Consider the following 27533-nt stretch of genomic DNA (forward strand, 5'->3'; position numbering starts at 1 on the left):
TTGAGAGGAAACTGTGAATGGAGGTGACGTTTCCAGAGCAGATAGTATTATTAGAACTTGCATTCGCTGTCAGTGGAGCACCAGCCTGTATGTGTGACCTCAGGAAAGCCAGGTTGCCAGGTCACAAATTAAACATGCTGACGAACACCGACGGGCAGAATCTGATCCGTGTCTCGGGGGTGTTTCTGTTGCAGCTGAGCCTCGCTGGCGCTCATGGTTCAACTTTGCCTCTCTGCTTCCCCCCCCGTTGCCTGCTATTAGTGGTGCAGTCCCAGCTCGGTGGATGTACTGACACCTTGCCTGCTCCCCTCTGGGTGTGAAAATGTAGTCATTGGAAAAAGGAGGGAGGGACGCTTTAGTCCCCTGACTATGTGCTGCTTTTCACTCCATGAATAACAAGAAAAGAGAGGACGACTGTAGTCACACTGGCTCAGGTGGAACACCAGCAGACACACTGACCCACCTGACTCTTTTTAGGAATACTTTTGATGCAATTGCACTGTGATTTTCAGTTTTTTTTTCAATAAAACTTTTAAAATGTGCACACTACTGTTAGCAATTTCCAAGCAGAGAGAGCTCATTTATATTCCTTTGCCGTTTCCCTTTAATCACCCATTCCTGCTGTCCAGATGACAAGAGGCTCATTAGTACTCAGCTAAAGCTTCACTCCTCTTCCTCAGATAAAGAAAAATACACAAAAGTCACGACCACAAGAGGACAAACATGAGTATTGACACCTGTGATGAATGTGCCGCGGCAGAATCAATAGCAGAGATTTGGCCTTGAGACCAAATAATGGACAGAAAATGAAGGTGTGGTGCACGATGGATGTGATGATTTGACAACAGACAGTTTAGGTTTGGTTGACTTTGAGGCTCTTTTTCTTTTGCATGAATATAAGGACATCTGGCCTGATCCCAGAAGAATAGACAATAAAACATCGTAGTATTCTGATTTTAGAATCTCAGAGGTGATATATTTTTCCTAAATCATCAGCATAAATAATTTCAGTCTTTCGTCCATCTTTATACCGTCTTACTTTGTTTTAAAATGACGATAGTTTCATTTAATCCTCTAGCAATGATTATTTACATCACGAGTGCTGCACTGCAAACCGCTAATGCCAAATTCCTCCATTAGCTCCTTGTGCCCTGTGGTTGTCTATATGTGTGTGGGTTTGTGAGGAGAATGAGCTGCTGAAAATAGATCAGACAACATATCATGTCAGCAGGATTACCAAACCACTGATCCTTCTATTCTCTGTTGAATATGTGATGCAAGCACTGCGCAGCGAGCTGCGTTTGGAGCAATCAGCGGTATAGTATTGTTGCCTGATGGAGTAATTGTTTTGCAAAGGGCAGAAATGAGTCAGCAAATTGTAGAAATGAAACTGATCTCTTCTATTGTAATCTTTAGCTTGGAATGCTTCCCCCAGCTGTCATATTTAAGTGTTGGCAGAGCGCCGCATTCAGCTGTAACAGAATAAAGTAAAAGATAAGATAGTCCTTTATTTCTCCCCACGCCAGGGGAAATTCACATTGTTACAGCAGCTTATATAGCAATAAATATAGTAATAGTAATAAAATAGTAGTAATAATATTTACAGTATGTACAAGGATGCGAAATGAGAATGAAATAGTACAGTATTGACACACTGTAAAACAGTACAATATAAAGTGGCTTGAAAAAATAAGTTTAAAAAGTGCAAAGATGCAGCAGTGTTTGGGAAATTTTATGGTTTGTGGCGATATGATATGAACTAAAACTAAGACAGGATGAAAGTCATCCCCTCATGTTTTGGTAGTAAGGTGTGAACACTGTTCCTCTTTGTCCTGACCTCCAGTAGACCAGATGGCAGTTCAGAGCCCCACTGTTGGAGGCTGTACACTAAAAGAAACATACAAACAGTAAAGACTTACTGCTAGCTCACGGATCAATGTGCATTCATCCTTATCATGCATAATGAAAACTCAGTGGGCCTTGTTGGTATTAATGGGCATAGCACTGATGGAAACAACAGAACTAATTAAGTGGAGGTTGTTGTTTGTCAGGTTTATGCAAAATCACTCAACTTACAGTTACTATTGCGTGTTGGTTTATTGTGTGTGTAACCCTTAATACCTGAGTGGTGCAGTGATGTGTACCGTTGTGAGCAGAGGACCACACTAAAGTCATCAGTGAAGTAAAATCGTCCTGTCAGTGGCCTGTAAAAAGTCCACCTCAGACTGTGTAACCGACACTTTTCATGATGATTAATCCGGAGTGACTGGTGCCAGGAGGACAACACAGCATTTAAAGAGGCAGAGCATGTTGCATAAAAGACTGTGAACAAAATGTTTGCACCCTGGCTGCTGTGAGCCTGTCTGCTGTATTCTTGTCAAAAAATCTGCCCTCCCTGAAGGGCAGTAAGTGTGTGTTCATGTGCAGTGTGCTGCCTGGGCTTGGTTTGTGGTACTTTGTGCAGCTGTTTTAACCAAACTCACTGTGTTTCTAGTGTCCTGTTGTGCTGGTTAACCATCCTTGACCAAAGCAGATGCTGGAGTACAATTGAGAAAGGAAGATGCAACAAGGTTTCTGTGATTTACCCAAAGCATCGCATCGACTTCACATCATGTCAGTGTAGGAAAAAATTCCATAGTAAACCCTGATTTACTGGCGCTACAGTGGATGTGGATCAGTATTCTGAATGCACTACTGGATGTCATTATTTCACTGAGCTCTCGTGCCTATAGAAAACCTATACAGCGAGGCTTGTTTATTCATGAGCACCAAATGGACCTGCGCAGTTTAAAAGTCACTGCTCACATACAGACCACTGGGTGATTCATGTTTGCTTCCCGCAGTACTTCAGCCAGCAATCTGCAGGGATGTCAGTGCCAAAGCTGAGCTGTACTGCATGAGTAAAGGCATCAAAAAAATTAGACTTTTTCTGTTTCTCTTTCAAGGAGGATCAAAAACAAAAATATCTGTCCTATAATTCAACAGGCATCACTGCAACTATAAAAGTCCTTGAGTTGAAAAATTTCTTCAGTTGCTTTCTCTTAGTTTGCGTTTGTTGGTAGTATGTTCTGATGCAGCTTCTAAGTAACGCAACAATAATGCAAATAATGTCCCTCAGTGTTGCATTAGTATATTGCACATATGATTACATTCTAATCTGTGCGTCATTTATTTATTCCTTATCTGAAAGGAAATTGATGAAATTATGATTTTGAAAGATCCACCATGAGATCGTTGTGCCCTCTACTGGTTAGAATTGCAACAACATTATAAAATGTGAATTTTAAGCTCAGCTATTTATAATTTCAGTACAGTGGGCGTCTTATTTTGCAGTGTTAAAAAAAAAGGAGGAAATGATCAAAGAAAACCTGCACATATTGATGCTATATATATAAAATTAGATTTAGCATTTAAGACTGTTTTATTTACAGTTGTTTGCTTAGTCTGATCTGAAAAGTTCAAATATTGATTGGGCGTTTTTCGGCAGGTTTTGCACAATCGGTCTCATATCTCTGAACGATTAGCCGTGTAATCCTCTCTCCTCCCTCCGTCTCCTCTCCGGCTGTCGAGGCAGGCTGCTGAGGACCTCTGCTGTGGAGGGAGGGCTTCGCTGCCATCTGGGCTGCAGCAGGGAGTGGCAACCGAGACAACAGCACCAGATACACGTTCAACCTTTATGCACCCACAGTGAGACGCAGAGGAATGACAGCCTCTTTTTCAAGTACGTGGAGCTCACAACAAACCAAATCCATCGAAATGTAACACATAGGTGTCGCCATAATACAAATCTAAGGCATCATCTATAAGGGTCAATATATAATTGCAGGACTTTTTGTAACATAATTGACAGGTATCATAGTTGACATTTTTGCTGTTTTCAGGCCTAAAATCAACATGGCTGCCTATAACCAAACACCACATGGCATTTTTACAGAAAGATTCTTCTAAATATTATATATACAATTGAATAAAATTGAAAGTTATTTCTAAAGATATTGTAGTAAACCTGTTGACATACCATAAATCCACACTTGACTCACACACTACTTTATATTAAATAAGTCAGAAAGCCTTGGAGTCTGGCCAGTCTTTTCTTCAGGAGGAAATGACATCATGTGGAGCAGGTCATGTGATCTGGATTTAACACACTTCCTGGAGAGGTGTTTTTGTAATGGGGAACTTAGTTGAAAGTGATTTCTCGGACACAGAAACAACTTGTTATTTTCCATATGAAATTTGATATATTGTCAAAAAAGAAATATCTGTCATGATTATCTCAACTTGATAAAAATAACATAAAACTATTTTTGAATAATCTCATTTTATTATTGTTTAGCTAATTAGAAGGTGGTTGTTATTAAATTGGGACGGTTATTTAGTTGACATTTTAGTGATATCCAGTCATTTTTTTATTAATAAGTGATTGTTTCCATAATAAATAATGAGGGAATTTGTAAAGACATGATCACAATGAACATTGAAAAAAAAACCTTTTTTTTTTTTTTTTTTAACGTTTAACCCTCCTGTTGTCTTCATTTACTGGCACCAAAAATATTGTTTCCTTGTCTGAAAGAAATCTAAAAATTCAGCAAAAAAATTCCCCAAATTTCTGAAAATTTGCAAAACCTTCAGGAAGAAAATTCCAATAATTCCTTAAAAGTTTCAGTTAAAAGTTTTATTTTTTTTTAAAAATCCCCCAAATTTGACAAGAAAATTCTTGTAAATATTTTCTAAAAAATGAGTAAAAATCTTCCCAAAAAATCCTAAAAATATCTAAAATGATTACATATATATCAGTAAAACTGCAAATATTTTCTTTAAGAACATTCACAAAAAAATCAACCAAAATCCAGTGAATTTCACTGGATTTTGGTTGATTTTTTTTTGTGAATGTTCGTAAGAAACATTTTTAACATTTCTTTTTTTCCACCAAAAAATGTTCAAAGATTTCCCAAAAATGTTGAAAATGTGGACATCAGAAGTTTCACTGTGGAAATATATTTTTTTCCCACATTTTCAAACTTTAAAATGGGTCAATTTTGACCCGCAGGACGACACGAGGGTTAATATAAATGTATACAAGATATATCCCATGGACTTCAAAAGTCCCTCAATTATATATTGACCCATAAAACCAGTCAGTCACTACAAAATAAGTTCTCGGAAGAGTTTGCTGTGTATCTTGTTTCAATACGTATTGTAAACTATTCTGGGATGGCAACACTACCTTAAGTTTCACTGTGAGTCTGCAAAATCTTGCATCTGCATGTTGTAGGAGAAGTAAAGTGGTAGTTTATATTCCAATTTGGACATCTGCTTGCATGGGTAAAGATGGCTTCAAGGCAAAAGTTAAAATGTAAGTCTCTTCCAACAAAGACCCAAAGCACACAGTGGAGTTTGTGCATAAATAAGATCCTTTATTTCACATAGCATTATGTATAAAAAATGACCAGTTTGTCATAACTAACATACAGTAGGTCTGCATTAGGGTCATTGTCAGCAATAACTTAAAGTGCTTTCAGAAAAGCTCAGCCAATAAACAAAAGCGAATTATGCTCTCTTGCCGAATAGCAGAGAATACAGCGGTTTGTACGGTTAAAATCACCAGCTGAGAAACTATTAGCATTTTTATGCATTTATATCACACCACACAGATGGATGCAAACTAGATGTCTGCATGTTCTGTGTGTTTTTGGCTTTTTGTCTGATATACCTGCTCTGCTTTCCAGCCCGATTCGCTCCTCTTGTCCAGATTAATGTCTTAATCAGTAGCAAGGCCCACAGTTCACTGTGACAAATGCTGCAGTTGTTCAGACAGAACCTGGCCAGCTGCCGGCTCCATCAGTCTGCTCCTCTTTCTCTCTTCCTCCCTCTGCCGGAGACAAACGACCTCATCGCTGCCATCACACTGTGGCCGCCATCGATTATTTCCCGCTCGCCGTCTCATCCTCTCCTCGCCTCACCCTCCTCTCCCACCTCCAGCTCATTTAATTCCTTGTTTTCTTCACACCTTGTTACATTATTGATCTGGACGCAGGGTGGCGAAGGCTGGATATCTCTTTTAGAGTCGGCTCCAGCAAAGCCTTCCCTGCAGGCCTAGAGCACAGATAATAACTCACTTATATTTTAACATCCTTTTTACAAGCTGTAGGTTTGACAGGATGGTTCAAATGATTAAGCAAGAGTGTCATTCCTGCTGTAAAGATGCTTAATTTTGGGGGTCAGCAGCATGTTTTTCTAATTAAAATCAGCCATAGCAGCCTTGAAAGCTGGCAACCGTCTGCCATTACAACCATAAACAACAGAGTAAAGGGTGAAATGACCTGGTCATAAAAAACTGGCTAGTCTCTGGGTTTGATGTACACTTCTGGGCTCTATAAAACCTGCCTTTGCTCTGAGCTCCACGGCCATTAGTGGGAATGATTATCACCATATATTTCAACCTGTAGTCGCCTACTGAAGTTTTAGGTAATAGCAACTCCAAGGTCTTGCTTGTGACAGTAGGGAAAACAAATGATTATTATAAGAGGGTAAAGGTAATTGGCCATAATTCACAAGGCTCACAAAAGAGTTTCTGGCCGTAATCAAAGCTGGTTTCCATACAGTAAAGGTGCCTGTCTGACAGGCCGTTTGTCTGGCTGCATGAAGTTTTTACACTCAGCTCTCGATATACGTGCCAACTTTAAGAGGAAAATGATTTTAAGTCACATGATGTTATTTCAGCAGTTACCAAAGCATCTAAAAACATACTCAGGGCTTTTTACATGACCGTCTTTTACACATTTACAGGATGTAGAAATGAAGTATAGTGGTGATGGAAATATTAACATCCTTCATTAAGTAAAAGTAATACTGTGGGATTAAAGCACTGGATCAGAAGTAAAATACACATTTTGGAAATTTCATTTGAATGAAAATAAATACAGTATCATCAGTAAAATGTACTAAAGTAAGAGTAATCATAATAGAGCAAATAGCTCATGTAATGAATTAATATAAAAGAGGCATTTTTCTGTTATAGTTGGTCATGGTGGAGCAAATTTGAACTATTTCATATACGGTGCTGTTCATTTGTAATTGTACATGGTCCTATTTTATGCTTTTATCAAACAGTCAGCATGTAAGATCTTTGCCGGTGGAGCAATGTCCTGCAAAAGCTGCCAGATCAGTGTAGTGGATAAAACAGGAGACAGATACAAGCATGAAGTGTTAGAAAAGTTAAAAAGTCAGGTACAGTACAGCTAACTCTAATTAACTCATAAATAGTACTATAGCGGGCTGCACAGTGGTGTAGTGGTTAGCACTTTCGCCTTGCAGCAAGAAGGTCCCTGGTTCGCGTCCCGGCTTTCCCGGGATCTTTCTGCATGGAGTTTGCATGTTCTCCCTGTGCATACGTGGGTTCTCTCCGGGTACTCCGGCTTCCTCCCACAGTCCAAAAATATGCTGAGGTTAATTGATTATTCTAAATTGCCCGTAGGTGTGAATGTGTGAGTGCTTGTTTGTCTTTGTATGTAGCCCTGTGACAGACTGGCGACCTGTCCAGGGTGTCCCCTGCCTTCACCTGAGTCAGCTGGGATAGACTCCAACCCCCCCGCGACCCTAGTGAGGATTAAGCGGTGTATAGATAATGGATGGATGGATGGATAGTACTATAGCAGCATATTCTCACCACTTACTTAAATGCATGTTGCAAATTGGAAAATCTAATTTGATGATTGAGATAAAACATTTAGGTCGATGTAGTGATGTTGGCAATTGCATCAATTTAATGTTATGTGTCAATTAAACTCAAATTTCAGCATGAATTGATTTGAAGCAAATTTCATGTCGAGGTAACTTAATGAAATTGGCTTCCAATTACAGACAGTTAAGACTTTTAAGTAAAAATATATTTGATTAAAGAGGAAAAGCTGAAGGGTCAATATATAATTGAGGGACTTCTGAAGTCCATGGGATATAACTTGCATACATTTTTATTAAAAGTAATGTGTTATGGCATGTCAACAAGTTTACTACAATATCTTTATAAATAACTTTCAATTTAAATTTTACTCAATTATATATATAATTTTTAGAAGAATCTTTCTGTAAAAATACCATGTGGTGTTTGGTTATAGGCAGCCATGTTGATTTTAGGCCTGAAAACAGCAAAAATGTCAACTATGTTACAAAAAGTCCTGCAGTTATATATTGACCCTAATTACCCCAAAAACTCAAGGTAGTTTGTTGATTGATAACAAGTTGTCTTAATTCAAAAAGATTTATGCAAACTTTGCTGAACCCAAACAGTATTTTTTTAGAGTGTATTTGAGTATATTCCACTTTGGTTCCAATATTTAAAATTAAATAATTGATTAAATTATCCAGTGCCAAACCAGCGCACCTACTAATAGCATACTGAGCTTGATTTTCACCCTTCATGTATAAATATAGAGGATAAGTAAATCTAAAACAGTGGCTGCTCATGCAAGTATTAATTTCTGGTTGATGAGACTGTTGATCACCACTAGATGGTATCATTAGTGTCAATGTGCTTCAGGATGTGTGTAATGAAGACGACTGGCTGGCTCGAGGCTTGGAAGCTCGTCCACATTAAAGTGTCAGTGTGTTGCTGCTCATTTACGACAACTCAGAAGCTGCATGTCGCACTGTTGGACGTGTTGTCTGTCTCCTAACCATCTCCATACATGTGTCAGCTCGCTGCCTTCGACTCTTAAATCAACGCTCCGGCTGACTGTAAAGATGCATTTAGTGTTTCATTACACAGCAAGTGGCCTGCAATCCACAGCGATATCTGATATCAGTAATATCTGTGAGTGGTTTTCCAGCACTGAAAGTTGGCCAGACAAAACACACACTGGTTTCTGGCTGTAACTATAGATTGCATAAAAATTAATCTAAGCAATAGCAGTCGTATTACAATAATATATTCCAACGGCGAGAAACTGCACAAAGCAAGTGGCAAAACTAAATAGCGAGGCAATAAAAATTAATAGTGTCTTATAAAATAACACTTGCTTTGTCAAAGCGCATGGACACATGCAGATTTCAATAAGCACAGTTGCCTGTTTGACACACTCTCTAGTCTTTTTCCTTTGGGGGTCAAAGGTAAAGCCCTGACCTGAAACCAACATGCCCTTGTTAGTAAAACAATAAACAGCAGTCTTCTCTCAATAACCCCCCAGCCAGAACCCTCACCAGCAGGCCGAGCTTTCCTCAAACTTCAATCTCTTTACTCTTAACTGAAGCTAACATGCAGCCGTGTAAAGGGATGTGCATCATTTTATCCCTGCATCATTGCTCCAATCCTAACAGGATCATAATCAAGGTACTATAGTAAATCCTGTTTGCACATGAGGGCTAAAATGGAGTTTAATAAGACTTTATTTACTCTTTGCCCACCATATGTGATGTTCCTGAGTGTTTGAAATCTAAGATCAGTCACAGAGGGGGGGCCCCGTGGCTCCCAGGACACCTAATACTCTGCGTGCTCCGGGGCCGGTGAGAAGAAAAAGAGCACAATTGGATTAGATAGCAAAATAGGGTCAGTGTTTGTTTTAATCAGTCTGGTGACACAGGGAGCTCTTGAAAGAACCGAGTGAGGCGGGAGAGAGCCCAGAGAGAGAGAAAACCAGAGAAAGAAGGGAGACAGATAGTGAAAGAGAAGGGAAAAAGGGGAGGCAGAGAGGGCAGCCGGGGTGATTGGTCCCCAGGCAACGACTGGAGACTCCAGGCCAGAAGGGGGAAGCTGTCTGGGGGGTAGCGGCTGGCCTTTTTGGAGTTCATTGTCAGGTCTCCAAACCAGGGGGACAGTGGTCACTTCCAGCGTCCCAGCATTCGACAAATATGTAGCCGACAAAGAAGAAGAGCATCCGTGATGACTTATCTGCTCAGGATGATTTAGAACAACAGCAACAGCTGCTGCTCTGTTGGCTTTGTGTTGATGAGGATTCAAGTAAAGTTGTTGCGAAAACATCTGAAATCCGAGGCTGTGAAAGTCAGCTGCCTTGTTTTATCTCAGTATCTCATTACTAAACATTTTTTGAATCTTAGGCACACTGGATAATGAATTCAGGGAGAATACTGCAGCTCATGATTGAGAAAGATACATTATCAGGCTTCGAGCTGCACTGGTGCTTGGTTGTTGCAAATCTGGTCAATTGTGGTTCTTGAGGAATAGACTTTCCATGGCAGAGCTTAGAATCCTTCCTGGGATACACCATGGAGGCAGAAATGATTTTTCTTTGTCGCATTGTATCGAGCCTACCATTGTTTCTCATAGACAGGAACAATAAGAGCAGTATTCTTGCCTATCTGAACTCAATGAAGAATGAATGCGACAATACAGAAAGGTCAGATTCTTGATTTAAAAAAAAAAAAAAAAAAAGCATTTCCTGGTGCATAACGGACCTGAAAGTCAGCTCAATTTATGGCCAGTGGAGCAGCTCCAGACTGTGGATCTAAGTGGTATTACAGATTAATGCTGTAGATGTCTGGCTTTGGGAGTTTCTTGGTTATTTAGTTCCAAAACACCCATTGAGCCATGACATATATAAATGCTTAAAATGAGTGTGATTTCCTGTTCAGTGCCACCCATGAACAGAGCAAGAGTTTAGTTACACTTGTAGAGGAGAAAGAAGCAAGAACAACAAGAACAAGAGCACTTATCGCAAATTCAAATAACGTCATTATCCCTGCGCACAAATGAGTTGTAGTCCCATTTATTGCAGTTGTGTGAGCGTGTGCGTGTTTGTGTGCACGTCTCTACAAATGCACAGTGTGTTTGTGCGTCGGAAGGAGGTGAAAGAACAAGACCAAGAGTCCGAACTTCTGCATATCCATCAGCCTTCTCCATGGTGTTTGGTAATAGTATCCCCTGGTCGGAAGTGCAAATCCAGCTGCTGCGAAGTGGTCATAAATTAGATTTTCTGAAACGTGGTGCAGACGTGGTCTCCAGTGTGTCGTTCGCCGGAGCGCTCAGTCACCCCTCGCCCGCTGCAGCTTTCATTATCTTTACCTAAATCCCTTAAACTTCACCAATCTATTGTCACGTACCTAAAATGATTTCAGCTGTGCACCAGCTCTTTTGCTTTGCTGAGGAGCTGCTTCCCTGCAATATAATGCACAAAGAAGAGTTCATTTTGGTTTAACTTGAAACCCCCAGCAGCACAATTTATCTGTTCTAAAAATGTGGGGAACATGTTGAAAACATTACAACTGGTGCTTGTGCACTCTAAGCCTAGAGGTTAGTGTGATGTGCCTGCTGAAAGCTTTTCCAAATCACTGAGAAATCAACTGGGTAAGTTCAGATTTTTGCAGCTGCTTTCTATTCCTCAATGTGCAGAGTAATTCCAAACAGTTTATTTTCTATCCAGCCACTTCAGCCCCCAAGGTCATTTGCTTTTTCTCTTTCTAAACATGCAGAATTCTCAGATGTCCTTTCTTGCTGGAACTCCACTCAGTCTAATTCGCCATGCTGCTCTGTTCTTCCCCTGCAGAGTTGTGACAGTGTCAGTGTCAGAGTTCCTTTAATTTGCAAATTCAGCTTTTCCTGATAATGAAGCAGGGCCAGTTTCACCTGCATGAAGCTCCTCCCTTAGGTCACGTAGGTAAAAGCTATAAATGTAGTGTGTGGAAGTGTTTTTTGCAGATCAAAAAGTGCATCCAGTAATTGTACGTATCTTCATGCCTGCTGCTTGAGCTGTACAGTGTCTGTTATGACATGTGGATGCTGTATTTGCAGCCTCTTTCTGACAGACGCGATTAAAGCTACATTTCAAAGTGAAGGATGAGTCAAGGCTGAAACACAACACTACAGCCACCATGCTAGTGAGCTGAAGAGGGGCATTATGGCCAGTGTCTGGGTGGCTGGTTCGGGGGTCGCGCTGTGTGCCCGGGCCCTCAGGGCACCAGTAGCAGGATGGGCCTGAGCATCCGCTGGGAGGTCGACCCCAGCTATCCCCGTGGAGTTCGGCTTGCACAGCTGCATCTGATTGGACAGGAACAAAGGGCTGCGCTGCACCAGGGGGTTTGGCATTCAGCAGATAAGAAGTGGATCTCTCAGACAAGAATCACGGCTTCATTTTCACCTACATTTAAAGTGAATCATCTGTGTTTCCGAGCACGATTAGGAAAATGTTTAAAGGAAGTTCAAAAAACGAAAACTAGCTGTTTTGTGCGTTAACAAGGAGAACGCTGTGAATTTTAGAAGCACAGTGGTGAGGACGCAGAAAACGCAAATTCAGAGAGAGGCGTTGGTTCGAATCAAATGAGGAAGATTTGCTGCACGTCATTCCTTCTTCTCTTACTTTATATTTACTGTCTTTCTTCACTGCCAGTAAGAAAAGGGGACTTTAAAATTACCTTTTTATAAAAGTTTATTTTATTTGTCAACATGATAATACGTCGTCACACTTATGTTTTTGGAGTTACTGAGAAAAAAGCATCTATCTATCTATCTATCTATCTATCTATCTATCTATCTATCTATCTATCTATCTATCTATCTATCTATCTATCTATCTATCTATCTATCTATCTTCACTCATGGCGCGTAAAATCGCGTATCATTTTTCCAACTCTCATCTCTTCCCTCAGCTGAACTCACAAACAGACTGATTTACTGTGAGGCGCTGAGAAGAGGAAGAAAGGAAAGTCGCGTTGTTCTCTCCTCATAAGTATTTATCCAGAATATAGCTGACAGGTTTCTTCCAAAAAATGTGAGAACGCCGGTTTGCTACCGGAGACCTCCTGTGCGTCAGGAGTTTTCTCATTTGATGCGCTGGAGACGGAGGCCGCTGCCAAAGCCGCAGGTCCTGTCTGGAGCCTCCGGATTACAGACTTGTGTGAGTCCGTGTCTGTTTGTCTGTCAGCGCCAGAGAAATCAGACAGACTGTCACACGCGCAAATGCAAAAAAAAAAAAAAAAAGCTGCGACCTTTTCCAAGAATAAGACGAGTGATTAACAGTATCTTAACAAAACTCGTTTGAGATTTCAGAAATGTTCGTAGTCGAAAGTCTGGAGTTTTATAGCAAACTGTAAATTCAGGCTTTAATTAGATAAACAGTTGTTTCTGTAAGGCAGAGCTTAGCCTGTGATTCTGCCTAAAACAAGAAGAAAAGACAGAAAAATAATCTCCCTGCACTTATAAAGGCCTTTTGTGAACACAGCTGAGAATAAATGCACTTATTTAGTATTCCGTTTAGCTACAAGTTCCTATTTAATTTCAGTTTCTGCCACTGTCACCTCAACATTCGAGTTTTCGTGGTAAATTTACTACTCGAACAATTTTTTAAATTTGTATTTTTTTCGTTGCGGAAAAGCACACTTCATATATTGAATTTATATTCTACAAATGCTAAACAAAAAAATCTTTTGTTTGTCGTCCGTCTTGCTCTAAATCTGTATTGATGTAATGTATTGATTGTAATGAAATGATGAGGCAGAAAACTGAGAAGATTTTTGGGGATTTTCCAGTCGTCTTTCAGTCACTGGTGAAAAACGATTTGAACTTAATTTTGGAAAATAAAGTCAAAATTAACCTAGAACTAATATGGAAATGTGGAAAATTGTGATCCTATTAACACGAAAAATAATGTTTAAGGTCAATCTTCTGTTTTATTTAAGTGAACATAATTACAAACCAATATTATTGCTATGTTTTACATTTTCAGCCACATTTTCAATAAAAATATCGCCGTTTTTTTCAGATTTTAACTTAATAAATGACAATTAAGTGCTGCCTAAGCTGATTATGTTGATTCAATTTGGATACAGCTACTCAGCAAGAAGATAAATACCTGCTGCAGCTTAGTTAAATTCTCTATCATTAAGCTGTGCCACGAATTATTTATTTTTCTCCACTTTTGAATACAGGTTCAAAAAGCAAAGTTAATCTCGTCTGCCAGCTTTAAATCAGATTTTCCCGTGCGAATCCTCTTCCAGGATGAACACTAGTTTTCTCTCTCTTTTTTTGGACGCTTTTAATCATCCACTCACCGCTGCTGGACATGAGGAGCTTTCTGTCCTCTGTCCTCTGGCCTCTGTATAATGAAACTCCCATGATCTCCAGTCCGTGTGTTCATCGCTGGTCATCACTTCTAATTCAATCCGAGACTCTGGGTCACGGACAGAAAACCAACAGAACCAGCATCAGTCACATACGAGCCTTTTCCATCACCACTGGACTGATCACATCATTTGTCCTGCGTTAGATTCGTTACTACTTCTCCTGCCAGAAATAAACTTCACCTCAATTACCTCTAAAAGCTTGGCCAAGAGTGGTCAGAGCGAACAAATATCAGCAGCCCAGAGAAACACGCTCCTCCACCTCAAGGAAATAGCCTTTATTGACCATTTCTAATCCGATGTTAGTTTATTTTAACCTGCCGTGATGCGTATTTGCCTCCAATAATGCTGCCAGATTAATTAAAGGAACTATATGGCTGTTGATTTAAACAGTATTTTTTACGTATGCTGCCAGATGACAACAGCAACGACCCTAAATTTGTTTTACCGGAAATCGCAGGCTATTTCTTTCCTCCGTTACGCATGCGTCACCGCCTATCCAGGCCGCTTGCAGCCCGTCCGCTTTAAAACACGTTTAGGGATTATTTATTTATAGCTCTGGCGTGTGTCTTGTTGCATCGGGGGCCTCGCTGATACATCCAGATGGTTTTTGCTAAGGTGCGTGTTTACGGATTCCTGCAGATTGTGAGTCAGGAGCGAGGCTGCAGCGGCCTGTCCTTCATTACAGCCGCTCAGAGCAGGGAGGCGTTCATCACGACAGACTGAAGCTTTCATAACCCGCATGTTCCCGCACACAGGACAGGCAGCATCTCTGAAGCTACTGTGCCGGGGAAGCCTGCTCGTTCACCTCTCTGTAACTCATATAAAGGAGGTTAAACGCTCCTATTAGGCTGCTGAGATCACCTGACAGCACCTGCACGGGCCTTTTAGCTCGTTGCTATGACAACCCTGCTTCAGTTTAATGTTTTAGTGAAGTTAGTATCAAGAATTTTTGGTTTGAAGGAGTTCCACTTGTGTGTTTGTTGGGAATTGGTGTGTTTAATACAATTTCATAGCCAGATTTGCTTTATTGCTGCAAAAATTAGCCCCAAAGTAAAATTTCAGATTTCATGAACTGGGTTATTGTTACTGTTGTGTGCGCCTTTGGGATAGTTGTGTCTTAAATTTCAACTAAGTGCTCTTAATTTCTAAAATGGTTAAAACTTGTGTTGTAACAGCTGAAAACCAACCATATAAATAACTATTTTCACAAGTTAATGAGAAAATGCTGCAGCGCTTGTTGGTGCAATCGGTCCAACATCAAAGTTCTTTTGGTTTGAAGATCATTGGAGGCTTCATTCATTAGCTAATCCATGACACAATCTTTCCAGCAGCGAGAACAATGCACAAACTTTTCTTTATCAGTGTTTTGTATTCATGCACAGCTGTATGGAAAATATTTGTTTCATGCAGTAACACTCTGAGCAGATCTAGCTCTGTAGATGAGCTTTTTGTCCCTCCGTTGCAGATATGCTTCCTGCTCATCTCCTGTGTGTTGTGGCTGTGGATCCCGGCTCTCCACTAACACTCACTGGGCTCCAGTGTGCTCCGTGACGCCTCGCTCGAGGTCAGACAGAGGACAGCGAACCCAGCTTCCCCGCTTCCCTTTTTCGAGAAAACCTCAACCCCCATCACTGCAGCGGACCGGCCTTAAAGCTTCCCAGAATGCACCTCTCCAGCCGACTGACCCCGGAGGTCGGCGGCTGTCAATCACAGCCTCAGCTGGGCTCTGCAGCTTCTGGACACGGACTGGAGGATGTGAGGGAGGCCTCTGAGAGGAGCCCGGGCTCTGCATATGGGATCATCTCTGTGCATTCATGGCGGGTAATTAAATTAGCTATCCTTCTCCTATTCTAATGCAAACCTCAGGTTGAATCGCCACCCTGTACGTGAGAGGAAAGGCCTCAGGCGGCGATAACCAGACAAAGACGGCCAGCTCGGATGAAGTGCAGAGTTCTACTTGGTTCTAACTGACTTTCTGTGCCAGTTTTCGCCTTAATAACTTGCTTGTTTGGGGATCACACAGATTGTCACTGGAAAATGTTACTTTCTACACACATGACACGCTTTATTTTTTGTCATTGCATTGTGTATTTATAACATATGAGGTCTTATTTAATGTAACGATGGAAAAGAGGCACTGAGGTGTCGCCCGGCTGTGACATTCAGAGAGGATGTCGGGGTGGAAGTGACTCTTTAGCCTGAGGGCCACATGGTGTGCAGTGAGAGTGCAGGGTCACCTTTATCTCCAACGTCTGTGCCCATAGCTGCAGGAGGAGGAGGAGGAGAGGCGGGGGAGACCTGGGGACCTGGGACTCCCGACAGGCTGAACTGATTTCCTGTGCAGGGTCATGCCCAGGACAGACTCGGAGGACAAGGGTTTAGGACAGCAGGGAGCAGCGAGGGGAGCCGGTCATGGTATGGACAGTGAGTTGATGCTATTTTCTGCCATTTTAACCACCTTTTATTCCTCTTTGAACGGGCCGGTACAACATGCACACGTCTCCAGCCGACGTATTTAGTCAGAATTTCACATAAAGTGTTTACTCTATGCAGGAGAAGCACTCTGTTTTTGGGTGAAGCGGCTGAGATTTCAGTGTCTATTTTGCTCTCTTTGATTCCTCAGCAAATAGCATCCCCATAATCTTATACATCTTCTGCTCTCTTGATGCAATATTCATATAAACACTGTTACCTGGGGCGTCTCTAAGATCAGACGTTCTTCCTCTTGCCCACATTTCTGGAATGCATTTACTCAGCTGGGTTTTGTGAATTCAAGAGAGCTCTGCTGCCTCAGGCTACAGAGGACATGCTTGTCACGAGATTTGAGAAACTTATACCCACTCAGTGTACATCTTAAACGCACCCCGCTCTAACGCACATTGTGTTTTTTTTATGGTGACGGTTTGATAAATGCTGGCAGCTTCACCTCGGCCGCAGGAGGAATACGCTGAGGGTGTGGGAGGGTAAAAGGTGGCACCGTGGATGTGATTAACATGACAGCGCTGTCGTTTATTCTACACTCTAGTGACCAACACATGTTAATCTAAGTCATGTTACCCATAAATGTCATTAGGCCTCGTATCTAAGGTCGCTAATCATTTTGAACTTAAAGGGGCTCTTCCTTTACATGTGAGAAGCAATGTCATTACAGTTTGTGTCCGCATGAATTCTCCTTTTGTGGCTTTTGGTGAAGAGAGAGAAGTAGTTTGGATTATCTGTAGACTGGAGAGTAAAGATATTTATCATTAGAATTTTTAAATATTTGGTTTATTCATTTTTTTTGCTAGATTTCTCAGCTCTTCTTTATTTGCTTTTTAAAATTCTAACGCAAGTCAGAATTTGGTGCCATCCTCACATTTTTCTTTTTGCACAGACATCTCTCCTACACTTGGATCTGCAGAGCGTACGTTCGGACACTTTGATATTTCAGAGCTCCAAATGGAATCAAATGGAGCTTACAAGGCCTCTCAGACCAAATGGACCTCATGTTTACACACTTGTCCATCATCCGAGGCCTCAGGTATCCAGAGAGATGGTGAGATGTCCCCAAAACCAAAAGCACCGGGTCTGAACCTAGTAAGTGCACTGTGTTTAGATGAGGTTTGTCCAGATCAGAGATAACAAGTCAGCATCAAAAAAAAGCCCTTTTCCTTTTTAAGAGACTTTCTGAGGACATTCAGTCAGTTCTGAGCCAGAAACAAAGCAAGCTTTTCTGCTTTTATTTACAGTATTATTTTAATGTTTAAAGGATTTCAAGTTTAAAAAAAAGAAGAAAAACGACAAAGATTTCAGAATAATATTGCAATAATTAGAACTGTATTTCAGTGCATGCTGGAGCTTGTTATGACCTTCACAACTGTTGTTTTGCTGTTTCTATCATCTCTAAAAGACATTCAGTGTGATTTAGTGCAGCCGCAGAAAATCAGCACCATCATTTAGAGGAGAAGGAAACAGAAGAGAGCTGCAGGAGGCTCTGGTTATGGAAAGGAACAAAACGAGGCGCTATTTTCCAATTAAGCTGCTTAGTCTCAACACTAACAATGTGTTTTTCGGGCTAAAACTGGGCTTCTGAGAAGATGTATTACTCTCAAGATTGATGAGATAATTGGAGTCATTTATTGAGGTCAGTAAGTGACGCTGAAATGTATTGAGACTGAGAGATATTTATTTCAAATATGTAAAGTCAAGTACCAAGAAAATACGGAATTAATATTATACACACACACACACATACGCACACACACATACGCACACACACATATATACATACACATATATACAAAACAAAATCATTAAAGTATTAAAATATTAAACAGATTTCATATTATCACCAACATTCCTGATTTTCCAACAGAGCGCGACGCACTAAAACGTTAATTGCATGTAGATATATATGCACCGTTACAATTATTAAAATTAATTTCGACTCATTGATTTTTAGGCTGCAGTGTCCATTTAAAAAACAAATTATATCGCAATGAAGAAACTGTTTCCTTTTAAAATATCTTACACGTATTTCGTTTGATTTCGGCAGCCTTTTTTTATACAAAATTCTGTTTAGTAAACGAGTGTTTTTTAAATATTTTTAATGGGTTCTTCAAAAACGTCACGTAACAATAAAATGGTATTTTTGCGCTTTTAAAGTTCCTTTTCCTTTTTCTGCTTTAACGGCAGAATGCTACTAATAGTGAGTTTATTTTTAGTTTATTTTCTATTATTTAGCAGGATAATGCTTCAAATTCGCCTGTGTGATGTAAAGCGTGTGGAAACTATTACATATTTTATTGTGCATGCAAAAAAGTTTGCTAAAGTCTGACAAAAGAGAAAAGGGCGAATTTGTTAACTGCCAGACCGAGCAGCAAAAATAAAATATAAATCTAAGTAAATTACAATTAAAAAAATGTATCTACATTGGAGGGAAACGGTGAATAAAATAAAATAAAATAAAATAAATACATATGCGACCGTTTCATCGTATAGTTCCCGGCAGAATGTTTTATTCTGTCAGTCATCTGTGCGTAAACGGCACGACGTGAGCCTCCAGTCTGCTCCTGCTGTCCTGCCTGATTTGGTGATTAGACCCATAACAATATATGAAATAGGAATTAAATGGTTAATTGGGGGGACAGAAACCACGCGTGATTGAATTTTTGGCGGATTATATCAGACTTGGACACACACACACACACACACACACACACACACACACACACACACACACACACACACACACACACACACACACACACACACAGACGTTCCCTCTCTCTCACTCTCTCTCTTTTACGCACGCACCAGTCCCGGTTTCACGGGTCTTTGTTTCTGATCTGTTAAATCCCACCCACTTGACATGAACACAGAAGAGGAAAAAAAAAACCTCTCACTCAGGCGCCCACGCTAACAGCGCCCAGTCGCTGTTTGTCTGCACCGCTTTTGCTGGATCCGTAAGATGGAGACGGAGAGTTGTTTGCCTTTCTCTTCGCAGACCAGCAGGAGGACGCCGGCAAACTCTCCGGGACTGGAGCACGGCGGCTCCGGCTCCTTCCTTCCCTGCGATGAGCTGCAGAAACCCTCGCACCTTCCTCCTCCTCCTCCTCCTCTGCCTCACCGTCTCAGCCTGCGCGGGGATCTGTACGCAGCAGCCATGGGGAGGTTTGGCGACGGCACGGCGGACTTTACGCACGGCTCTGCGCCGGCGAACCCGCCCGGCTCTCCGTCCAAACACAGCAAGTTCTTGGACAGTATAAACCCGGATCAAAAGGGGGCAGCGATAAGCGGGAAAACTGCGTTTTATGAAAACAACACGGAGGGTGAGTGTAAGGAAATGCATGTGTTTAGAAAGTAAAGAAATGAACCAGAAAACGCGCTAACCGATGAGTAAAAGTGCCAAAAACAACATGAGTTTTGCTACTTTCTACTTCTACTAATCATATTGATGGGATTTTCTTTATCTTTTACTGAATACAAAGCTCACTTAACAAAATGCGACTCTAAACTTTACAGAAGTTATTTTAAAAGGCATTAAAAAGTTTTTTATGCACAGATTTCGTTCGTCATAGAACACAGCCTTTGCATTTTTTTAGTTTCAGAATTGTAATATTGACCACCCTTCACATGACAGAGTGAAAAAAATATATTCATAAAATAAGAAAGTCACAACACACACACACATATATATATATATATATATATATATATATATATATATATATATATATATATATATATATATATATATATATATATAAATAAATAAAAAATATAGTGTTGATCTTTTCTAATGTTTTTCTAAATTTTTATAAGAAATTAAAGGGCACATCCATGGATCACGTCACCAAATTGGCCACTTTTTCTGGCAGTGTCTTTTCAGTCAATAATGAAACAAAAGTGCAAAGAAAGTCATGGTTGTGATAAAACCATCAACAGGTTTTCTTTCCCTTGTCAGTCCCTGATGTAAAGCCAGAGAGGTTAAAGGTCAGACTGGCAGCAAGTCGGGTGTGTCATTAGACTACTAGTCAGCTCTGCAGGCCAACATTCAGTCTGATGCTTCTCTATTTTTACATTTAAAGTCTTTGCTTCTCATCCCAGTTTTTAAAAAAATGCAAAATACAACTGAGCTGATTGAGTTTTGAAGGTAGACGTGTTCAAATGCTGTCAGACAAAATAACCCAAATGTCTAACTTAGGAAGAAAAGTAAAGTATGTGGATGTTGAGCCGAAGCCTGAAGAAATTTTGTGGTTTTCCACTGTGTTTATTGGTGCTGATGATTCTGCAAAGCAACAGAGGATATCAGCTCTGATAAGGTCTTTGTGATATCAGTGTCCAGAATAATATACAACAGTTTCATTCCAGTTATTGCCAAAGACAGCCAATAGATTCAACAGATTTTTTTCCCCCACAATTACTTATGCAAACAATATCAGCTGTCCTCCTTTAAAGCGGATTTTATTACTTTTCTTTGAAACACTGTTTAAATAAGAGAAGGCTCCTTTCCCCCCCTTTGTTTTACATACACAACGCACACACACATTTAATAGTTATAGCTGTTAGGAGTCTGTTAAATTTATTTTCTAATTTACTGCATATTACTGGGAGTGTGTTGGGTTTGGATGCATTGGCAGAATAGATAATCTCTCTCTGTGTGTGTGTGTGTGTGTGTGTGTGTGTGTGTGTGTGTGTGTGTGTGTGTGTGTGTGTGTGTGTGTGTGTGTGTGTGTGTGTGTGTGTGTGTGTGTGTGTGTGTGTGTGTAGCTACTCACTAGTTTTCATTTGTGTTTTTGAGCTTCGGCCCTTCAAAGGTGGACACTTCTTCCTGTTTTGTCTACGTTAGGCTGGAAGTTTAGAGATGGTGAGACAGGCCGACATATGAAATAGCAGCTTCGCAACTTGAGCGATTTTATTTTGTTTTGCGGGATCGTTTTTCACTCTCAGTTCTTGCAATTTTAAAATGGAGCGAACACATTTTGCGTGATTTTAATTGTATATTTTTTCTTAAATTTTCTCCATTTCTTTCATTATTATTTTATATAATATTTTAGATTTATTTGAATATATTTTTACTTTTTAAAAAAAAAAAAATAAAAGACGCAGAATTAACTAACTCTGAACCAGTATTTAAAATTGATTTTCCTCATTGCACAGTTTTAATGACTAAATGTATTTATTTTATAGATTCATTTTTTTATGTTTTGTAATTTCTTCGCTGTATTTATAAGTAATTTTTAAATGTATGATTTTTACAATGACAGATTTAAAAAAAAGCTCTACTAGCAGCCATATATTACAGAGAAAACGTATCCACAGACACATTAAATTTCTTATGTTATCTATATTAAACAACATGCTGCAAATACATTATATTATCCTCAATTAAATACTCTTACATTTAATAACATCATTTTGTGCAGCTGTACAAACACTGATATTCCCCAATAGATGGTGAGATAATGTCATTATTAATTATTTTCATTTTTTAAATTTATCTCCTCTCATAACTTTAGCAGATGAATTTAAAACCAATTAAATGAATTAAAGAAACCGATTGAATGGTTTGTTTTAAAAGCTGAATCTGCACAAATAGAAAATCTTAACGTGCAGAATAAAAGGTCTGGAAAAGTGCCGTGCACATTTCTTCCACGACAATTGCAGCGCATTAGAACACATCCTCTCGCTCCCAGCATGATATTCCTATACTTTCTGAATTATTCCCCTATTTGCCTTTTCCTGCATTTCACATAGATCTCCAGTTACACTGGAGTGGAGGCAGGGCGGATGTGGCAGTTTGACAAGGTAAAAGCTATTCAGTGTCCTGCGGCCCTCTGTTTGCGACAGAGAATATTTTCAGCATGTGGTGTAAGGTTGGATCTAATGGACATGAGGAAATTAATGCTGCAATGAAGAGTGTTCTCTGTTGGGGCCCCATATTGAATTAGGAGAATAGCAAAGTAGTGTCTCGCTGCCCCCAGTGAGTGAGCGCCTGCAGACAGATGGAGAGTGGTTTTGTTTGGGAGCTCAGGGTTAAACGTAATGAACGTGGACAACAACATCCAAACACTGCGGGAGGGAGCGGCCATTTCTATGGTCTGTTAACAGGAAGGACAATAATGCTTTCACATTTTCCCTTTCTGATGGATGCAAAGGCCAGAATTTATATATTATTAATACTCTCATCATACGTTTCAGTGCTGTATCCCAGTTGTCTTTTATTCAATAGGTTTCCATGAAAAAAACAAATCTTTTCCGTATTGCCACAGTGAAATTGCATTTTGTACGTATTGTACTGTGGGTTTTATTTATGCTCAATAAGAGTTGTCTAGGCTAATCAAATGAAATCTGAATTCGCGTTGCTTGTGTGTGTTTTGCTTTTCAGAGACGTCTCACGGTTCAGCCTGTTTTGGCAGTTTGAACTCGGGAATCAACATGAGAAACAAGCAAAACATTCACGGTTTTCAGTCATACCTTTTGAACAAAATGTTTAATACCATACCCTATCCGTTGTAATTTTAACTTTGTAACAATGCGCAGAATTGTGATTTACTGGTTTAAAAATTTGCACTCAGTGTGTCAGAATAATGTGGAGGTGAACTTAAACGGACGTCAAATCATTCAGTTTTTTGCATTGGGGCAACAAATTTGGATTTCCAGCTTTTCTGTATAAAAGTACATAATGTTCTCGTCGTGTAGCCCTGTAAAAATAGAAAATAAAGCTGCTAAATTGTTTGTTGTGTTGCCCAAATCTTTTGGCAACTCTACAAAAGGAATTAACCTGTATAAATCATGTGCAATAAATACATTTTACATTTAAGTGACACCTTCTAAAACCATCAAACTATATGTTGATGCTGATGAACCGACAATTAAAATGTCAGAATTTGCAGATGATGTTACGTTTGCCTTTTTCTGTGTGTGCTGCTGCTTCAGTCAGAGACAAAGGCGCTCCAAAACCCCTGAGCTATCCCGGGATTGGCTCAGACTGCTGTGGGAAGCTGAAGGAGCCGGGCAGCGCTTTACAGGGAGACTCCATCGCCGACTCCATCGACTTATCAGGCAAGAACAAGAAGCGACGCAATCGCACCACCTTCAGCACCTTTCAGCTGGAGGAGCTGGAGAAAGTGTTTCAGAAGACGCACTACCCAGATGTGTACGCCCGGGAGCAGCTGGCGCTCAGGACGGAGCTCACCGAGGCTCGGGTTCAGGTGAGTTCGAGCGGCAACTTCACATTTGGCACCTTTTTTAATTAATACGTATAGGGAGAAGTGAATTTCAGGCCTGAGCAAGATCTGTTGTCTCCTGGAAACTTGCTGTTATGCTGTATTTTTGTATTTGAAAGGTGTGGTTCCAGAATCGTAGAGCCAAGTGGAGGAAACGGGAACGCTACGGGAAGATCCAGGAGGTCCGCAACCACTTTGCTGCTACTTATGACATTTCTCTTCTCCCTCGCCACGATACGTACCAGGTAGACAGGCAGATCCCATTTAACGTGCATCTTGTAGCAGTCGCAGCGTTGTTTTTAACAAACTCAAAGCAACCTTTGCTTATATTGTATTTTAGTTTGATGGATGCCACATGTATTATATCCTTAATCTCTCCCCGTCCAGATGCAGGGCAACCTGTGGCCCACGGCAGCTTCAGGAGGAGGCGGTGGTTCGGGTGCTGGTTGCGTCCTCGGAGCCGACTCCATCCCCTCGTCCTGCATGAGTCCATACCCCCACCCTCACAGCAACCTGCAGGGCTTCATGGGCATGCCCGCCTCCCCCAGCCACCCGCACCACCACCACCCGCCTCACCATCCAGGCATCAACGGCCTCTACTCGCTCCACAGCTTCCCAGGAGGCCTCGGGTCCCACTCCATCGAGGGACCTGAGGCTGAATACAAGCCGACTGGTCTGGTGGCGCTGCGGATGAAAGCCAAAGAGCCGGGCAGCATCCTCTCCTGGCCGACATGACCACAACAGTGCCAGCTCCCCATTACGCACTGACTGAGCCAAAGCATATAACATTCCTGTCCCAGATATACACCCCCACCTCGGCATATGACTCAAATATTTCCTCTTAGCATTTATGTAAGCCAAACTGGAGACTTTCCACAATTCAGAATATTTGGGAACAGGAATTTCATCGACATTAAGGAGACAACTTGAGCACGAAACTCAACGTACTTACAGGAACTTCCTTGTTTCCAGTTTTAGTTTGATGTCAAAATGCTGAGACCAAAGAGGAAAACTTATTTAAGCATGTAAAACAAATCTAATTGCCATATTAATCCCTGTCACAAAGACATGTCACTTTGTCCATTATAGTGTGACCTGTAATAAAGGCCTCCATCAAAGTCAAGTGTCTTATTCAGCAGGAAACTTTTTTGAGGGGGAAAGAGATTGAAAAAGTGGAGCAAAAACAATCTCAGCTAGAATTATTTCAGCCTCGACATGACATGCGGTTGTAAGGCAAATATGCTTTAGTTGCCACGAGCACGGATATGTCGGAAAGTGTACAGACTGTGCACGTGCAGCCGACTTGGCTTCACTTCAAGAGGCCTTCAGGTGACACTTCATGTATCAGGAGAGAATGGCAGGTTCATTAGTGGAAAAGCTAACCGAGTGACCACACTTCACCACTGATACAGAGAGTCTCCCGCAGACGGCTGGCTGAGCGTCCATGCTGGCATTTCTCATTCGCATCTGGCATCAGCGGTTAACCCGACCATCTGAGTAATGACTTACAGTTTATTAGAAGAAATGGGATTTACTGCTGCCTAGAACAGATTTAGTTTGATAATATTATCCACTGAAGCCTGGCCATCCGATTTCTGCTTTTATTTATAAATACGTACTATTCATGTGTAGAAGAAGAGCATGACATTAATACATTTCTGTGGTATATTTAGCCTTGCATGCATTCCAAATGCAGTCCTCAGAATTGTTTTCAGGAAAACTCCTTGTTGTGATTTACCCCAAAACAATTTATTCTATTGTCAAGGAAACATTGAATTGCATAATGCATGGTACCATCCCATCTGGTGTAAATGACTAAACATATTCATGTCATATGGGCCAACATTTAAATCTCTTTGAGACTGAGAACTTGAATTGAGAGAGAGAGAAAAAAGAATTCCACTGTTGGACAAAGCCCTTCCAAGCTCCACTCATTCCCCAGGAGTGTACATGGCTTTCGGGGGAATATATTGGCTCTCTTTTCTCTGCGCTTGTTTTATCGTGAGCGCCACGCTGGAGTGGATTAGCTGCCGTTCCCCTAGTCTGTGCCGGGCTTTTGTGAGAGCCACTGACATGTGGTTCCAATAGAAGAATGCACAAACCCATCAGAAACACTTTCCACACCCACAGCTTCAAATTCCAGCCAGGCCTTGGGAGGCGGCAGCTCTTACTGCAGTTACATAGTCCCCCTGATTAAATCCCAGATTAAGTGGGGAAGATAAGAGGACCTGTCAGTAGGGATAAAGGACTGAGGAGATGGCCATCTTTAGGAAAGCTGAAGAAACAGCAGATGGTGGAACAGTGTTTAATTTAGATATTTTATTTCATAGGGAGCAAGTTAATTAAATCTCTGTACACATAAACAAAACAGAAAGTCAATGGCATAGGGATTTTGGTTAATGCTTTAACATTGTCAGGACAGGTGTAGTAAAGGAGCTCACGGTGTTAAATGTGCAGTAAGGTTTGTTCTACTTAAATAGAAGCTCTAAAAATAACTACCTAGGGGGACATGCATTTTGATCAAACTGCCATTAAAGCTGCAGTGCTGTGGCATAACCTTTGATCTGTATTAAGTCAATATATCAGGCTACAGAGGGTTTATAGAATTCATTAGAAAGAAATGAAAAATGTTGACTGGTCGATGCTGGAAGCATTTATTAAGTCAGCATCACCCTGTTTGTCAGGGTCATCGGGTGAAGACTGTCACCAGAGTCTGGAAGTTTCTGTACCATGCCTCATTAATGGACTGAAAATATGATTTAATGCTCATTAAAATCTGTACAGCTGCCTGCTGGCCACTGCTCCCAGCTTTGATCTCAACAAGATTTATCTTGGACTCAACGTGCAGCTATTGTGACCAGGACAGATAATTGTATTCAACACATTCCCCCCCCAGGCAGCACAGTGTGATCAGCTCAGTCAAAACGGTGGAGTGAGGTTCAACTAGCACTGCTGAAGTGGTTTCAGCTGATTAAAGACATTTATCAGTGGAAATTTGTGCAGCAGTTCATCTTCTCAAGGGAAAAATAACACCCTTCAAACATCTAGTGCCACGCTGAGTTGACTGCACAGTCAACTGTGCAGAAGTGGAAAAAGCAGTGACCTCAAGCAAGTGTCTAGGCCAAAGTTTGACTTGGAAAATGTGGGAAAATAACTCATATAGAAGCTAAACAACAACTGGCTGTTCAGCAAGTTGCATTCAAATCACCTACAGAACTGAATAATCTAAAATCTGTCAATTTCACCTGAAGGGCATACAGTAAAACGGCAGCTTGCTTTGTGCACATACACACTGAGAAAATCCTTATCTACCAGATGCTATTTTCAAAGACAGAGGTACTGTACTTTTTGAGATATACTGCCACCTTCTGGTATTAGGTCTAATTCAAAGCAAAAGGTTTGTCTGTGGCTCTTATCCGTGTTGTTTCTCCTCCTGGGAAAAATCTTAAATTCACTTTACTGTCAAAAAATCTGGATATATATTAGCACACCTGTCATTTGTCTATAGATGGACAAAATAATAGGAGCATGTCAGAGCATTACAGAGGACACAAATAGGCCTGTGATAAGTGTTATATTTTCCCTGCTCATACTGTAAAGTATTATGCCATGTCACGTTAAAGACTCAACTCAATGATAACATGCTGTGTTGGTTATTTGGACCGAATCGCATAATCCTGTGATGAATTTCAGTTATTCTGTCCACTCGATTCACATGTGAAAAACACAGAAATAAACTATTTTTTTTTTTTT

At 40.6% G+C, this 27533-nt stretch overlaps 1 protein-coding gene across 3 annotated transcripts; it reads left to right on the forward strand.

The window, feature by feature from the left end:
* The first annotated feature begins 3597 nt into the window (after positions 1–3597).
* Positions 3598–27533, forward strand: alx3 (ALX homeobox 3). Of its 3 annotated transcripts, none has more exons than XM_055012603.1 (8): positions 3598–3721; positions 15536–15891; positions 16335–16494; positions 17444–17646; positions 19556–19880; positions 23491–23765; positions 23900–24025; positions 24168–27533. In XM_055012603.1, exons 3-8 carry the CDS (start codon positions 16419–16421, stop codon positions 24513–24515), a joined length of 1353 nt encoding a protein of 450 aa, XP_054868578.1. In that variant the 5' UTR covers positions 3598–3721; positions 15536–15891; positions 16335–16418; the 3' UTR covers positions 24516–27533. The 3 variants fall into 3 exon arrangements, with proteins under 3 accessions (XP_054868578.1, XP_054868579.1, XP_023148284.1); XM_055012604.1 differs by having other exon boundaries at positions 3599–3721; positions 16335–16485; XM_023292516.3 differs by lacking the exons at positions 3598–3721; positions 15536–15891; positions 16335–16494; positions 17444–17646 and having other exon boundaries at positions 19401–19880.

Source organism: Amphiprion ocellaris, chromosome 8 (genome assembly GCF_022539595.1).
Source record: "Amphiprion ocellaris isolate individual 3 ecotype Okinawa chromosome 8, ASM2253959v1, whole genome shotgun sequence".
Taxonomy (NCBI): domain Eukaryota; kingdom Metazoa; phylum Chordata; class Actinopteri; family Pomacentridae; genus Amphiprion; species Amphiprion ocellaris.